Genomic DNA, 16,921 nt, shown 5'->3' on the forward strand with positions numbered 1-16,921 from the left:
CTCCTGTGGGCATTTAGTGCTATAAATTTCCCTCTACACACTGCTTTAAATGTGTCCCAGAGATTCTGGTACGTTGTGTCTTTGTTCTCATTGGTTTCAAAGAGTATCTTTATTTCCACCTTCATTTCGTTATTTACCCAGTAGTCATTCAGGATCAGGTTGTTCAGTTTCCATGTAGTTGTGCTATTCTGAGTGAGTTTCTTAATCCTGAGTTCTAATTTGATTGCACTGTGGTCTGAGAGACTCTTTGTTATGATTTCCGTTCTTTTGTATTTGTGGAGGAGTGTTTTACTTCCAATTATGAGGTCAATTTTAGAATAAGTGTTATGTGGTGCTGAGAAGAATGTATAGTCTGTTGATTTGGGGTGCAGAGTTCTATAGATGTCTATTAGGTCTGCTTGGTGCAGAGCTGAGTTCAAGTCCTGGATATCCTTGTTAATTTTCTGTCTCATTGATCTAATATTGATAGTGGGGTGTTAAAGTCTCCCACTATTATTGTGTGGGAGTCTATGTCTCTTTGTAGGTCACTAAGAACTTGCTTTATGAATCTGGGTGCTCCTGTATTGGGTACATAAATATTTAGGTTAGCTCTTCTTGTTGCATTGATCCCTTTACCATTACGTAAAGCCCTTGTCTCTTTTGATCTTTGTTGCTTTAAAGTCTGTTTTATCAGAGACTAGGATTGCAACCCCTGCCTTTTTTTTTTTTTTTTTTTTTTTTTTTTTTGCTTTCCATTTGCTTGGTAAATACTCCTATATCCCTTTATTTTGAGCCTATGTGTGTCTTTGCATGTGAGATGGGAATACAGCACACTCACGGGTCTTGACTCTATCCAATTTGCCAGTCTGTGTCTTTTAACTGGGGTATTTAGCCCATTTACATTTAAGGTTAATATTGTTATGTGTAAATTCGATCATGCCATTATGATGCTAGCTGGTTATTTTGCCCATTAGTTGATGCAGTTTCTTCATAGTGTTGATGGTCTTTACACTCTGACATGCTTTTGCCATGGCTACTATTGGCCATTCCTTTCCATGTTTAGTGCTTCCTTCACAAGCTCTTGTAAGGCAGGCCTGGTGGTGACAAGATCTCTCAGCATTTTCTAAGAATTTTTTATTTCTCTTTTGCTTATGAAGTTTAGTTTGGCTGGACATGAAATTCTGGGTTGAAAATTCTTTTCTTTAAGAATGTTGAATACTGGCCCCCACTATCTTCTGGCTTGTAAGGTTTCTGCAGACAGATCCACTGTTAGTCTGATGGGCTTCCCTTTATCGGTAATCTGACGTTTCTCTCTGGCTGCTTTTAACATTTTTTCCTTCATTTCAACTTTGGTGCATCTGACGATTATGTGTCTTGGGGTTGCTCTTCTCAAGGAGTATCTTTGTGGTGTTCTCTCTATTTCCTGAATTTGAATGTTGGCCTGTCTTGCTAGGTTGGGGAAGTTCTCCTGGAGCATATAATGGAGAGTGTTTTCCAAGTTGGTTTCATTCTCCCCATCACTTTCAGGTACACCAATTAAATGTAGATTTGATCTTTTCACATAGCCCCACGTTTCTTGGAGGCTTTGTTCATATCTTTTCACTCTTTTTTCTCTAATCTTGTCTTCTCACTTTATTTCATTGAGTTGATCTTCAATCTCTGATATCCTTTCTTCTGCTTAATTCGTCGACAGATGCTTGTGTATGCTTCATGAAGTTCTCATGCTGTTTTTCAGCTTCATCAGGTCATTTATGTTCTTCTCTAAACTGGTTATTCTAGTTAGCAATTTGTCTAACCTTTCTTCAAGGTTCTTAGCTTCCTTCCACTGGGTTAGAACATGCTCCTTTAGCTTGAAGGAGTTTGTTATTACCCACCTTCTGAAACCTACTTCTGTCAATTCATCAAACTCATTCTCTGTCCAGTTTTGTTTCCCTGCTGGCAGGGAGTTGTGATCCTTTGGAGGAGAAGAGGCGTTCCGTTTTTTGGAATTTTCAGCCTTTTTGTGCTGGTTTTTCCCTATCTTTGTGGATTTATCCACCTTTAGTCTCTGAAGTCGGTGACCTTCGGATGGGGTCTTTGAGTGGATGTCCTTTTTGATACTATTCCTTTCTGTTAGTTTTCCTTCTAACAGTCAGGGCCCAGGTCTGCTGGAATTTGCTGGAGGTCCACTCCAGACCTTGTTTACCTGGGTATCACCTGCAGAGGCTGAAGAACAGCAAAGATTGCTACCTGTTCCTTCCTCTGGAAGCTTTGTCCCAGAAGGGCAACTGCCAGATGCCAGCCAGAACTCTCCTGTATGAGGTGTCTCCCAGTCAGGATACACGGGGGTCAGGGACCCACTTGAGGAGGCCAACTGTCCCTTATTAGAGCTTGAACACTGTGCTGGGAGATCTGCTGCTCTCTTCAGAGCTGCCAGGCAGGGATGTTTAAGTCTGCTGAAGCTGTGCCCACAACAGCCCCTTCCCCCAGGAGCTCTGTCCCAGGGAGGTGGGGGTTTTATCTATAAGTCCCTGGCTGGGGCTACTGCCTTTTTTTCAAAGATGCCCTGCCCAGAGAGGAGGGAGTCTAGAGAGGTAGTCTGGCCACAGCAGCCTTGGTGAGCTGCAGTGGGCTCCTCCCAGTTCGAACTTCCCAGTGGCTTTGTTTACACTGTGAGGGTAAAACCGCCTACTCAAGCCTCAGCAAAGGCGGACGCCCCTCCCCGCACCAAGCTCCAGCGTCCTAGGTTGAGCTCAGACTGCTGTACTGGCAGCCAGAATTTCAAGCCAGTGGATCTGAGCTTGCTGGGCTCCGTGGGGGTGGAACCCACTGTGCCAGACCACTTGGCTCCCTGGCTTCAGTCCCCTTTCTAGGGGAGTGAACAGTTCTGTCTCACTGGTGTTCCAGGTGCCACTGAGGTATGAAAAAAAACTCCTGTGGCTACCTCGGTGTCTGCCCAAATGGCAGCCCAGTTTCATGCTGGAAACCCAGGGCCCCAGTGGCATAGGCACCGGAGGGAATCTCCTGGTCTGCAAGTTGTGAAGACTGTGGGAAAAGCACAGTATCTGGGCCGGAGTTCATGGTACAGTCCCTAATCGCTTCCCTTGGCTAGGAAAGGGACTTCTCTGATCCCCTGCACTTCCTGGATGAGGTGACACCCCACCCTGCTTCAGCTTGCCCCCCTTGGGCTGCGCCCACTGCCCAACCAGTCCCAATGAGACGAACAGCGCACCCCAGTTAGAAATGCAGGAATCACCCACCTTCTGTGTCAATCTTGCTAGGAGCTACAGACGGGAGCTGTTATATTCAGCCATCTTGCCAGCCACCCCCTTTTTTTTTTGAGACAGAATTTTGCTCTTGTTGCCCAGGCTGGAGTGCAATGGCACGATGTCGGCTCACTGCAACCTCTGCCTCCTGGGTTCAAGCGATTCTCCTGCCTCAGTCTCCCAAGTAGCTGGGATTACAGATGTGCCACCACACCTGGTTAGTTTTTGTATTTTTAGGAGACAGGGGGTTTCACCATGTTGGTCAGGTTGGTCTCAAACTCCTGACCTCAAGTGATCTACCTGCCTTGGCCTCCCAGAGTGCTAGGATTACAGGCCTGAGCCACCATGCCCGGCCTGGTTCTGTTTCTTTGGAGAACCCTGACTAAAGGAGATGATAGGCCTGAGCCACTATGCTGGTCTTTTTTTGTTTGTTTAAGACAGAGTCTCACTCTGTCACCCAGGCTGGAGTGCAGTGGTGTGATCTCAGCTCAGTGCCACCTTCGCCTCCTGGGTTTAAGTGATTCTCCTGCCTCAGCCTCCCAAGTTGCTCTGTAAGATTCTATTTCAGAAATAATAAAAAATGAAGAATAAAATGTGGCAGAAAAATGTTCAAAAAGGTGAAGGATTACAAACAACTTGTTATACTAGGGGATTTGTTAGATAAATCATAGCACATTCAGGCACTGGAATTTTATGCAGATATTAAAAAACTGAAAACAATTTTTAACATGGGAAATATGTATGGTAAGAACACTAAATTTAAAAAGATACAAATTTGTATGTGTGATTTGATTTCCATGATCTCGGGAAAAAGAAAAGGAAAAAAGTATGCAAAAAAATTAACCAAAGTCTTCACCAGTGACTGTCTCTGTAGGAATTCGGAATTATTTTCTTTCCTGTTTCCTAACACCCTCTTCCTTTATGTTCCAATTTTTCTAAAACTAACCTACATCACTCAGCAAGCAGAAAAACAAGAAAAAGAAAAGCCTCGTGTGATTTTTCCTCAGGTTTTCTTTTTTACTGAGCACAAAGGAGAGAAAAAGGAGGTATGAACAGTTGACTGAGAACACTGTATGAAAGGACAATAACAAGGTAGTTAGCTGCTGGTATTTTAAAAACAGAAATACATGAAAATTCTTGAATTCAGCAAAAGAAAGAGTATTAAAAAAGAATTTGAGAATGAGAGGAAGGAAAAAAAGATTAAATGCCTTTCAGTAAAGCAAACACTGACGGTAGCTAAAATTTGGAGTAGTGTAAGTTGTTGCTCCACGTCAGTGGAAAGATTACAGTATGTATGTAAATCTAACACAATGAGTATTATTAAGAGAGATCACGAGAAAATTATACACATAGTAATTAAATCATTTCCTTGTAAGTGATTGCCAGCTATGAAAGAAAAGGGCATTTTTATTCTTATAGCAAAATATAAGAAAATACAGCTGGTTCAACATCTGAAAATCAATTAATGGATTAATTAATCAATGGATTACATTAATCCATCACATTAATAAGCTAAAGAAGAAAAATCACATGATCATATCTATACATGAAAAAAAAAAAAAAAAAAGCATTTGACAAAATCCAGCAACCATTTCTGACTTTAAAAAAAATCTCAGAAAACTTAAAGAGGAACTTCCACAATTTCATAAAGAACATCTACAGAAAACCTACAGATAACATATTTAATGGAAACTTGAAGCTTTCTGGCTAACGTCAGGAACACGACAAAGATGTCCTTTCTCAACACCACTCTTCAACATCATATTGGAAGTTCTAGCTAATGCAATAAGGAAAGAAAGCACAAGGTATACAGACTGGGAAGGAAGAAATATAACTGTCTTTGTTTGCAGATAACATGATTGTCTATGTAGAAAATTCAAAAGAAACACCAAAAATACCCCTCCCAGAAAAAGTGATTATAGCAAAGTTGCAGGATGGAAGGTGAATAAACAAAAGTCAATTGTTTTCCTATCTATAATCAATGAACAAGTAGAATTTGAAATTAAAAATACATTATCACTTTCATTAGCACTCCCCAACATGTAATATATAGGTCACAAATCAAAAAAAATTTGCATGGATATGAAGAAAACTACAAAATTCTGATAAAATATATCAAAGAACTAAATAAATGGAGATATTTCAGGTCTAATAGGAAGTACTGGAAGACTGAATATTGTCAAGATGTCAGTTCTTCCCAAGTTGATCTACAGATTCAACACAATCCCAATTCAAAATCCCAGCATGCTAGCCTGTAGATATGGACAAACTGATTCTAAAGCTTACGTGGAAAGACGAAAGAACCAGAATAGCCAACTCAGTATTGAAGAACAAAGCTGGAGGACTGAAACTACCTGATTTCAAGACTTAATCAGTAAAACAGAACAGAGAGCACAGAAGTAGACCCACATAAAAATCCTTTGTCAACCAATCATTGACAAAGGAGCAAAGGCAATTTAAAGGAGCATATATAGTCTTTTCAAGAGATGTAGAACAACTGGGCATCCACGTGCAAAAAAACGAATCTAGACACAGACCTTACATCCTTCACAAAAATTAACTCAAATGGATCACAGATCTAAAGATAACATTAAACTATAAAACTCCTAGAAGATAACATAGGAGAAAACCCAAATGAACTTGGGTATGGTGATAACTTTTCAGTTATAACACCAGAGACACAATCCATGAAAGAAACAATTGATATGCCGGACTTCATTAAAATAAAAACATTCCACTTTGCAAAACAGAATATTAAGGGAATGAGAAGATGAGCCAGAAAGAAAAAGAAAATATCTGCCAAAGACATACCTTATGAAGGACTGTTATACATAATATACGAAGAACTTTAAAAACTCAACAATATAAAAATGAATTTAAAAATGAGCAAAAGGCCTGAACAGACAACTCATCAAGAAAGATATACAGATGGCATGAAGCATATGAAAAAATGCTGAATATGTCAATAGGGAATTTTAATTAAAATGAGATACCACTACACACTGATTAAAATGGCCAAAATCCAAAACACTGACAACACTAAATGCTGGAGAGGATGTGGAGCAACAGGAATTCTTAATCACTGCTGGCAGGAACGCATAATGGTATAGCCACTTTAGAAGACAGTTTGGTGACTTCTTACAAAATCAAACATACTCTTAAGACACGATCCAGCAATCATCCTCTTGGCATCTGTTTAAATACTTAAAAAACGCATGTCCACATAAAAACCTACTCACAAATGTTTGTAGAAGCTTTATTCATAATTGCCATAACCTAAAAGCAACAAAGATATCCTTCAGTAGAATAATGGATAAAGTGTAGTACATCTATTCTGGCTTGGTGTGGTGGCTCATGCTTGTAATCCCAGTACTTTAGGAGGCCAATGCAGGAGGACTGCTTGAACCCAGGAGTTCAAGACCAGCCTGGGCAACATAGCGACACTCCATTCTACAAAAAAATTAAAAAATCAGCCACGCATGGTGGCAAGTAACTGCAGTCCCTGCTGTTCGGGAGGCTGAGGTAGGAGGGCCACTTGAGTCCCAGAGGTCAAGGCTGCAAGTGAGCCGTGATCATGCCATTGCACTCCAGCCTGGGTGACAGGACAAGCACCTGTCTCAAAAAAAAAAAAAAAAAAATCACCAAAAAAAAAAATAAAGTATGGTATATCGATACAATGGTGTTAAGAAGAAATAAGGTATGAAACTATGAAGATATATGGAGGTACATTAAATGCATATTAGGAAGTGAGAAAAGCCAATGTGAAAGGCCACATACTATATGATTCCAAGTATATGATATTCCAAAAAAGGTAAAACTATGAAGGCAGTAAAGCAATCAGTGGTTGCCAAGAGTTGAGAGGGAGGTTGGAGGCAGGTGGAGCTCAGGGGATTTTGAAAGCAGTGACATTATCTTGTATTACAGTAGTGGATATCTGTAATTATACATTTGTCAAAAGCCATGGAATGTACATACCACGAGTAAACTCTAATGTAAACTATGGACTTCGGGTGATAATGGATCAACGTTTGATTGTAACAAACATTATCACTCAGATGAGGATGTTGATACGGAGGTTGTGCATGTGTGAGGAAGGGGTACATAGGAACTCTGTACTTTCCACTCCATTTTGCTGTGAACCAAAATCGCTCTAAAAATAAAGTTTACTAATTAAAAAATATATATACTAGAAAGATCAATAATTCTGGAGAATAAAAGCCTCCCCAAAAATTTGTCTCACTATTCATAAAAAATATGCGTATGTGTAAGTCTGCAACCTTCCTTTCTCAAAAAATATAAGCTACATGTATCAGGTTTCTGTATATAATTTATAACATATATATAAATGTTAATTTATATTTACCTCAATTATTTATCTCTGCTCAGTATACATTAATCAGTTATCATTATTAAATTAATTCAATGGAAGAAAAGAAATAATATGATGAACAGGATCACAACGAGTTATAAATCAGAGATGAATGTGAAGAGAAAGCATGCTAAGACAAAGAGAAAACTAGGCTTTGAAGTGATGAAGAAAAGGGCGAAAAATGCACTGGGGTTCTGCATAAAGTGTGATTCAATTTAGATTTATATCCTGATTTATTTAAAGTAAGTGGGTGATGAAACGTTATAATTATGTTGGCAGAATGTTATCACATGTTCCTTTAAATAGTATATTCAGTCTAAATAGACAAATAAGACACAAAAATCAGGCTGAACTGGAGAGCTACATGCTTTCCACAGTGTAATCAAGAGCCAAATTTGCACCTGAGAAAATTATTGCACCCAAGAGGCAAAAAACATCATATATGAACAATGGAGAAAACATCCACAAAGTGTAGGTACTAAGCTATGTATGACAAACGACAAATTAACACACAAGGATGAATTCATGGATCATCACAGTCCAACCTGTTTGCATTGGCTTGTTTAGACACCGCCTTCAATCTTTTCAAAGTTTTTCTAATATCATCAGCATCAGGGAAATGGTGATGACCTGCAGCCCCATAAGGAAATCCTGGACGAACTCCAGGCAGAATTCCGCTGTAGATAAATATGCACAGTGACTTTCATTACTATCTCAGAAGCAAAGCATAAGCAACTTCTGCAGAACATAGCCATACCTTTCTGGAAGACCTCGACCATATATTTCTCTTTTCCATTTAGCTTCATTATCTTCTGCTCTCTGTTGCTGCATTTGGTCAAAAATGGCATGGTAATGTTCATACTGTCCTCGAGAAGAAAAAGATGATGGAGCTATAGTCCCTCCACTGCCAAGAAAAGGAGCCTAGGGATTAAACAAAGAGCTCTCACATGTTTATCTTATAAGGCCTAACGGGCCTGTACTAGTCTCAAAAGAAAAGTAAATTTCAGTGCTTGACTTTTAAAAAGTAATTACTTAATATGAACATACTAACAAACATAAAGCCTAAAGCAAAATGTTTTCCTATTATAACTCTTAACAGCCAAAAAGCAGTATACTTTGTAAGTGATAATAAAGCATAATGTGACAAACGAAAACAGCAATATGACACTAATTTCATGTAAATATGGAAAAATCTGGTCTTAAAAGGTTTTGAAACAAGCTTCCAATATATGTTTCATGTAATTCTATTTCATTAAGTTTATGTATAGCTTATAAGTAAAGGACAGCATGCTTTTATATAACTCAGAATTATATTTAACAAAAACGTCTGCATATGGCTTTTAATATACCCCAAATCCTTAAATTCACCAAGGACATATGAAGGTATAATTATTAAAACATGTTCTATATGTATATAAAAGAGGCAAAAAGTCATATCTATCTTTAGTTTCCAAGTTGGGAAAAATAGCACAAAATTAGAAAAACTTTCAATTCTGTGGTAAACAAGTGACAACAGAGAGATTCCAAAGTAGTTTAAGTACTGAGCAAATTCACAAAATAGTAAAAAAAAAAATCAACAGTAAAATCCTTATTTAGAAAAAAGGCCTTGGGGAGAGATATTGTTTAATCTGGTCTTGATAGCAATGTAAGGAGAGTAAATATGAGCCAATGCATTAAAGTAAAAATAAGCAATGTATGCATATATACTTAGGTATGGAAGGTGGAGGAGGAAGGAAGTATGATGACAAATAGAAGGAAGGCAAATAAGGAGTATTAAGTTTGGCTATAAAAGCTTGCTATAGCTAAATGCTACCTGCCCTGGGTGCTTGTGTTCAAAAAATAAATAACAATAGAAAGGATTTATAAAGTTTCTAGCAGCAGTAGTATACCAAAAGAGTTTTAAAGGTCAGTAAGTCAATATTACGCATGGTAAGCAGAAATAAGAAAGTAAGGCAGAGGAATTAATTAGAAGGATGTTGCTTCCCTGACACCAAGCCAAGAAGCCTAGAAGTAAAGACAGGCAATCAACGAAAAAGTAAATGCTGAAGGAAGTCTGGATTCTCTGCAGGAACGACAAAGGATAAAGGCAAAGACAAAGACTCAACCACAGAGACATAAAGAACTCAACTACATGGAAAACTCAGAGTAAAAAACAGATGCCAGAAAGATAAAAGTAAATAAAACTTGTATAATGCTATATAAGTCATGGTGAAAGAATTTCATTAAGAAGAAATCAATAACCTCAAATGCAAAGGTCAACTTATTTCAACTTTTCTTATCTGAGAATAAGACCACCAGATATGACTAAAGCTGAGTGGAAGCCTTTAAAAAACTGTTTTCTGAGCATGTGAAGTGATAAGAACAGAAGCCACAATACTGAGAGTAAAAAAGGGAAAACTTCCAGGTGATAACATCTTAAGGAAAATGTCTGGTTAAAAAAAGAAACAAAGGCCAGGCACAGTGGCACATGCCTGTAATCCCAGCACTTTGGGAGGCTGAGGTAGGCGGATCGCTTGAGCTCGGGAGTTCGAGACTAGCCTGCTCAACTTGGCGAAACCACATCCCTGCAAATACAAAAAATTAGTCGGGCACAGTGGCATGTGTCTGTAGTCCCAGTTACTCGGGAGGCTAAGATGGGGAGATGGGAAGATCACCTGAGTCCAGGAGGTCAAAGCTACAGTGAGTCATGATCCCACCACTGCACTATAGCAAGAGAGTGAGATCTTGTCTCAATAAGAAAGAAAAGAAAGGAAAGAAAGGAAAGAAAGGAAAGAAAGGAAGAAAGGAAGAAAGAAAAGAAAGAAAAAAGAAAGAAAGATGTCAGAATCCAATAAAAGAAACTTCAGTGTAACCCAATAAGATAAAATTTGTCTTAATATCCTGTAAGCTGCACACTATTTTATAAGCATTATTTAAAAAAAAAGCAATACAAGATAAACATAGATAACTGATTAAAGATGTTCAAATAACAAGTGATGAAAATTACTAGAATAGGAAACTCCATCAAGGTGGTCCTTACATACATCCTCAAAATGTACACCTGAAGTCAAGAATCAGAATTCTGTTATAAGGTAGTCATATTTCCTATGAAACCGGTTACTCTTCGAGTTTAGTCCAATGCTAATATCATCTTAACTTGGCTGAGTGTTCTGTTTCTCTTTAGCAAAAACAAAAGTATGTAAACATCTCAGAAGATGCTCATACTCAAAATAATGTTGAAAATACTGTATTAGAATACTGATGAAATATGTTTGTTTGAGACATAATTTATGTGCAATAAAAATTCACCAATTATAAGCACAGGTTGAATTCTGACAAATGTAGACACTCACATAACCACTACCACAATCAAAAGCATATTCATTACCCCAGAAAGTTCCCCTGTGTTCCTTTGCAGTAAATGCTCCCACTGCCAGCAACCACTGATCTGCTTTCTGTCACTGCAGGTTGGATTCACCTTTCCTATCATGTCATGTAAATGAAATAAAAAATATGTACTCTTTTATCTGGTTTCTTTCACTCACAGGTTTTTAAGATTGATCCATGGTTTTGCACGTATAAACAGGCTATTCTTTTTAATGCCGAATAGTATTCCAATATATTTTCAAACGAGATACACCTCTTCCATATTATAATCACCATATAACCATAAATGTGGAATATATAATTTTTCTAAAACACATTCATAAAAGACACATTAAAAATGGATAAGGCAAAGAAGGTCCAGATTTTGCAGATACTAAATGATCAAAAACATTTACATTGGATATTTATACTATGAATAATAATGCCTCTTATTTAGAAGTATGTAATAATAGTATTAATTTTGAAATACTTCCTTTAGTTTTAGTTTTATCTTTCTTTTGGGGATCTCCTTAATTTGATTCATATTACATTGAGCCTCCAGGTCCTTATCAACTACACAGAAATCAAACAGCCTAACAGTTAAAATATTTCAAACTCAATGAGGAATAAATATAGACCCTGACATAGAATTTCCTCTAAATCATGGAAGATAAATTGTTTTATTAGTCTTCAATGAAAACATTACAGAAGTTTATAAATTGACACAGAAATCTATTCAGCACACAGTATCTAACTTGAAAATTGTCTCAGTTACTACACATTAATAAAACTGATTAAACTATATTAGACATCATAGGAAAAAGCACTTTATTACACAAAAGGGAGAAGAAAAAATCATCAAAACTTCAATGCTAATCATGGACTTGATTAAAAAAAGCTTGACAAGATCTGAAGGTGTACAAGTTGGTAAGCTTTCTCTTTTCAATCAGATAAGATATGAGGTTAGTTATTTTAGAATGGGCCAGATTCTGAGTCATTCCTGATCATTTAGGAGATAATAAGTTCTATTTAAAGGTAAGATAAAATTATACTACTAAAAACACTGTATAATCTATATTAATACAAATTTGGAAAAAGTTACTCTTAATGAATTATTAATATGATACGAAGAACTTCTGCATCTCAAGAGACTGAAAAACAAATCTATAAATGCAGGGCAGAATGTATATGTCTAGATAAAACAAACTTTTACTCAAATTATAACTTCTGGGGAAAAAAACAAGAAAGAATTGTAATCGATCCAATTTTACAAGTATCTATCTATTGTACATTTAAATATCAAGATTAATGGGTATAGGTGAGTGAAACTTATAGTTTGCAAATGTATTGACTTAGGCCGGGCACAGTGACTCACGCCTGTAATCCCAGCACTTTGGGAGGCCGAGGCAGGCAGATTACCTGAGGTCGGGAGTGCAAGACCAGCCTGACCAACATGGAGAAACCCTGTCTCTACTAAAAATACAAAATTAGCTGGGCATGGTGATGCATGCCTGTAATCCCAGCTACTCTGGAGGCTGAGGCAGGAGAATCGCTTGAACCCAGGAGGCAGAGGTTGCAGAGAGCCAAGATTGTGCCATTGCACTCCAGGCGGGCAACAAGAGCGAAACTCCATCTCAAAAAAAAAAAAAAAAAAAGATATACTGACTTACAGTTTATTCAGTGATACAAATTAGCTCATTCATCTTCTATTGCTGTATAACAAATTATCACAAATTTAGCAGCTTAAAAGAGTATCTATTTATAATCTCAGTTCCCCCGGCTCAGGAGTCTGGGTGCATTTAGCTAGGTCCCCTCCTCAGGATCTCACCAGGCAGAAATCAAGGTGTCAGCCAGGGCTACAATTCTCAAGTGAGACTCGGGATCTCTTCCAAGTTAACTGGTTCTTGGCAGAATTAATTTCCTTGTGACTGTATGACTTGGACCACAATTTTCTTGCTAGTTGCCCATCAGAGACCACTACTTGCAGAGGTCATCTCTACTGTTTTGTTTTGCCACATGAATGTTTACTATCTTCCAGGTGAGCAGAATTATATCTTTCTAATTTCTTTTCCCCTTCCAGTCAGCTATGAAGGAGTCTTATATGTTAATGTAACCCTGGGAGGGACCATGCCATCACCACTCACCATATAACATAACCTAATCAAGTGAGCTGCTATACCACAGTATTTACAGGTACCACTTACACTCAAGGGAATGGAATGATACAAGGTGTGTATACTAGGGGTCGACAATCTTGAAGACCATCTTAGAATTCTACCTACTACAAATAGACATGTGTGTAGGATGCTATATGAGCAAAAGAGGAAGTACAAGATTCAGAATGGCAGAACAAAGAAAGGAAAGGGAAATTACTATAGAAGTCCTTGCCAGACAGGTTCCAGGCACTGTTGTCAGAAAAAAAGTTTTTTGTTTTTTTTTTTCCATCAAGAAACCAAAGCTCAGAAAAGTTCAGTAATGTGCCCAAAGTTAAATAGTGTGCATCTACCCAGAAGGAATGTTTGGATTAACTCATCTAGGTAACTGGTTATTTAGGTAAATGGATGGAGGTGGGGGTGAGGGTGAGGAGGGATGGAGGAGTGCTATTAAGTAAAGGCAAACAGAAGTGCAAAGACAAAGAGATTCAGCAGACTACATACAGTGATGAAACTACAAATATGGTCTTCATTTCAGCATGAATACAGCATAGGGTGTGTGGTAGGGAATGGATGGAGATGAAGTTGGAGAGACAACAGGGATCAGATTAAGAAGCGTCTTCTGAGAATTTAATCTTTAAGGCTACATGAAATTACAGAACGATTTTAGGCTGCAGTGTCACGAATTGTGTATCATTTTTAATAATTCCTCTGACAGGAATAATGTTATCATAGTCTTTACAAAAAACTTTTAAAGCAATTTTGAGTATAGTCGCATAATAGTTAGCAATACAAGTTATATATCAGACACATGCAGGAAAGCTAAGTATTCATAATAAATGTTGAAGAATTCTAGGTAAAAATTAATTGTACACTAAAGAAAAAAAGAAAACCCAAGGTACATGCATTTTAAAGAACAAGGTGAAACTGGAGGGAAAAACGGTAGTATAACCATATTGGTATAAAATGCCTACCTTTACTTCACCACCTCCACCAGCACTTAGCACATTTCTCCATCCTTGTTCCCTGGCCCTATTTATTCTTTCCAACTTTGGGGAAAAGAAATAAACAAAACACCATTTCAAGTATTTAATATAAAATACACGTAATACATTTAGCAATAAACTGAAAATCAGTGTATTCCTTAAGGAAGAAGTATATTTAATAGATTATCCTCTTACCCTTTCCTTTTCTTGCCTTTTCATTTGTTCAGCCTTCATTAAACTAATAATCTGTAACAATTTTAAAGACAAGCTTCTTACAACTCTTGAACCTATTATCACTTACAACTTGCCAAAGGTAGAAAAGCAAGAGCAAAAAACTACCTGATCCTTTTGTTTCTTTTCTTTTTCAATAAATTCCAGCCTTCTCTTTCTTGCTGCTTCCTTAAATAAAAAAAAGAACATTTTTATCAATGATAATTCCTATTTTTTCTAGTTTCATCAGGAAAGTTAGTACGCCAATGGCAGAGGTATGTTCAATGAGGTTTTTCTTTTCTTTTTCTTTTTTTTTTTTTTTAAAAAAAAGAAGTTACAGGTATTTGTTTGAAAGAAATAAGGAAGGTTTGGAGGCTTTAGAGTAGGATTTTGTTTCTTTTTTAAAATTATGTTTGCAAAGCTTTAAAATAACCAGACAGATGTCTTTATACCTCAGACATTTTCCTCCTTTCTTCTCCAATATTCACTCTCTTCTCTGGAGTTTGATGGGCCTGGACAAAAAGTAAAACTACAAATTAAAGATTCTGAGGCACTTATTTGAAAAAAATCCCAAATTTACAGAAATTTAAAATAAGAAAAAGGTAAAGTCAATACTTCCATAACTCTCTTCCAAATTACATTATCTTTAAAAATAAAAAACATTGTAGTCTTTGATATGCTGCTAAACAAAGAGAAACATTAGATTCAAAGAAACTGTGGAAAAGGGTCCTTCCCCAATCATCAACTGAACAGTTTTGTGCTCAGGTATGGATGTTTAAGTTTTCTCGTATTATCATAGAATATCATTTCAGAAGCCCAATGATGGAGATAATTAAAAAAAAACAAAATAGTGACTATATATTCAGTATATAAAATTCAAACAAGATTAAAAATTTATGGTCTATTTTGCTCTCCACCTCCAGAGGTAACAGTAACTACTGTTAATACTTTCATTAGTGTTCTTTAGAGATTATTTTATGTACTTAGATATATATATATACAGTTCAACTATATACATACAATAATTTTAGCTATAATTTTTACATACATGTAATATTAATGTGTTATTAGATGGAAAAATGACTTTAATTTTTAAAATTTCAATAGCTTTAGGGGTAAAAGTGGTTTTTGGTTACATGGATGAAATGCATAATGGTATATATTAGATATTTACATTTCTTCTTTTATATACTGTTTACCTAGCTTTGGGGTTGTTAATGGAATCATACAGTATATACTCTTTCGTATCTTGCTTTTGCTCAACACTGTTTTCAAGGTTCATTCATGTTATTATTTGTATCTGCATCTGTTTTCTTCATGGATATATAACATTCTATTAATTTTGATTCCTTTCTTTCACAATTATCTTATACTTTACTCATTAGGTCTATTCTAAAGTATTCGGGGGCAGGGCTGGTGTGGTAGCTCACACCTGTAATCCTAGTACTTTGGGAGGCCAAGACAGGAGGACTGCTCGAGCCTAGGAGTTTGAGACCAGCCTGGATAACACAGTAAGTCCCCATCTCTACAAAAAATTTTTAAAAATTAGCCAGGCATGTGGCCCGCACCTGTTGCCCCAGCTACTCAGGAGGCTGAGGTGGAAGGATCCCTTGAGCCCAGGAGGTAGAGGCTACCGTGAGCCATGAACACATCACTATACTCCAGCCTGACAGAGTGAGATCCTGTCTCAAAAAAATAAAATAAAATAAAATAAAAATAAAAGTATCTGGGGGGTGTGTGGGTATTTCTTTCCATTTATTTTATAATCATTTAATTTTTATATGTTGCCCTTCCATCAGGCCACTTTAATTTATTAATAGTTTAATGCTGCTTCACCAAGATTTTCTAGGTAATCATATCAAATGTAAATATGACATGTCTATGTTTTCTCTCCTCTTCTAATTACATTTCTTTCTTTTTAATTGCTCTATCTAGAACCTCTGGCATAATTAAACGACGGCAATGGCAGCACATCCCTCTGTCTTGTTCCTGACTTTAATAATAATGATTCCAATGTTTCATCATTATGTATAAAGCCTGCCATAGGTTTCAGGTGTGTATACATACTGTATTAAGAACTTACCTTCTGTTTCTTGAATCAAACTTTTAAAAACAAAAGTTAGTGTTAAGTTTCACTGATTTTTCAGCATCTACCGAGATGATTTTTATATGGTTTTCTTCTCTAATCTGCTAATGCAGTAAAATTACAGTAATTGGTTTTCTACTGTTGAAACATCCCTGTATTACTCCAATAAATCCTGTCTGATAATTACTAATTATTTTTTGATAAACTGCTTGATTTCCCCCTTTTTAAGTCCTTTTCTTTTTTCCAGGATTTCTGCATATGTTCTTACAAGTGACCTACAGTTTTATTTTACCCCGTGTTAACTACACAATTTTGTAATCAAGGTTAAGCCTAATGCATGACCAATTTTTCAAACAATTCGAAATACAATTCTATATACCAAAAAAGATAACAATTTATAGAAAAGTTTAAGTTATTCTATCATGTACCAGTGTTTACATTTTTTAGTCACCTTAGAAAAAATGATTTTAAAAGCATACTGTACAATTTTTCACCTACACTGGATTTTGATACAAAGGAAAGCAGACTTTACTTAAAAAAATTACTTG

The 16,921-nt window shown here is 36.7% G+C and overlaps 1 protein-coding gene across 11 annotated transcripts in view; it reads right to left on the bottom strand.

The window, feature by feature from the left end:
• Window positions 1–16,921, bottom strand: part of NEK1 (NIMA related kinase 1) — a 198,792-nt gene that overhangs the window by 134,978 nt on the left and 46,893 nt on the right. For 6 of the 11 annotated variants that reach the window (XM_074040755.1, XM_005556282.4, XM_065545678.1 and 3 more), the window contains 6 exons: window positions 14,740–14,799; window positions 14,417–14,476; window positions 14,273–14,323; window positions 14,066–14,140; window positions 8,351–8,514; window positions 8,139–8,270 (listed from right to left, as the gene is read on the bottom strand). In XM_074040755.1, coding sequence (XP_073896856.1) covers window positions 8,139–8,270; window positions 8,351–8,514; window positions 14,066–14,140; window positions 14,273–14,323; window positions 14,417–14,476; window positions 14,740–14,799 — 542 coding nt within the window. Of the gene's footprint in view, window positions 1–6,466; window positions 6,837–8,138; window positions 8,271–8,350; window positions 8,515–11,031; window positions 11,056–14,065; window positions 14,141–14,272; window positions 14,324–14,416; window positions 14,477–14,739; window positions 14,800–16,921 lie in introns of those variants that run through there. The other 5 variants (XM_074040756.1, XM_005556285.4, XM_005556286.4 and 2 more) reach the window with 3 other exon arrangements.

This window comes from Macaca fascicularis, chromosome 5, assembly GCF_037993035.2.
Source record: "Macaca fascicularis isolate 582-1 chromosome 5, T2T-MFA8v1.1".
Lineage (NCBI taxonomy): Eukaryota > Metazoa > Chordata > Mammalia > Primates > Cercopithecidae > Macaca > Macaca fascicularis.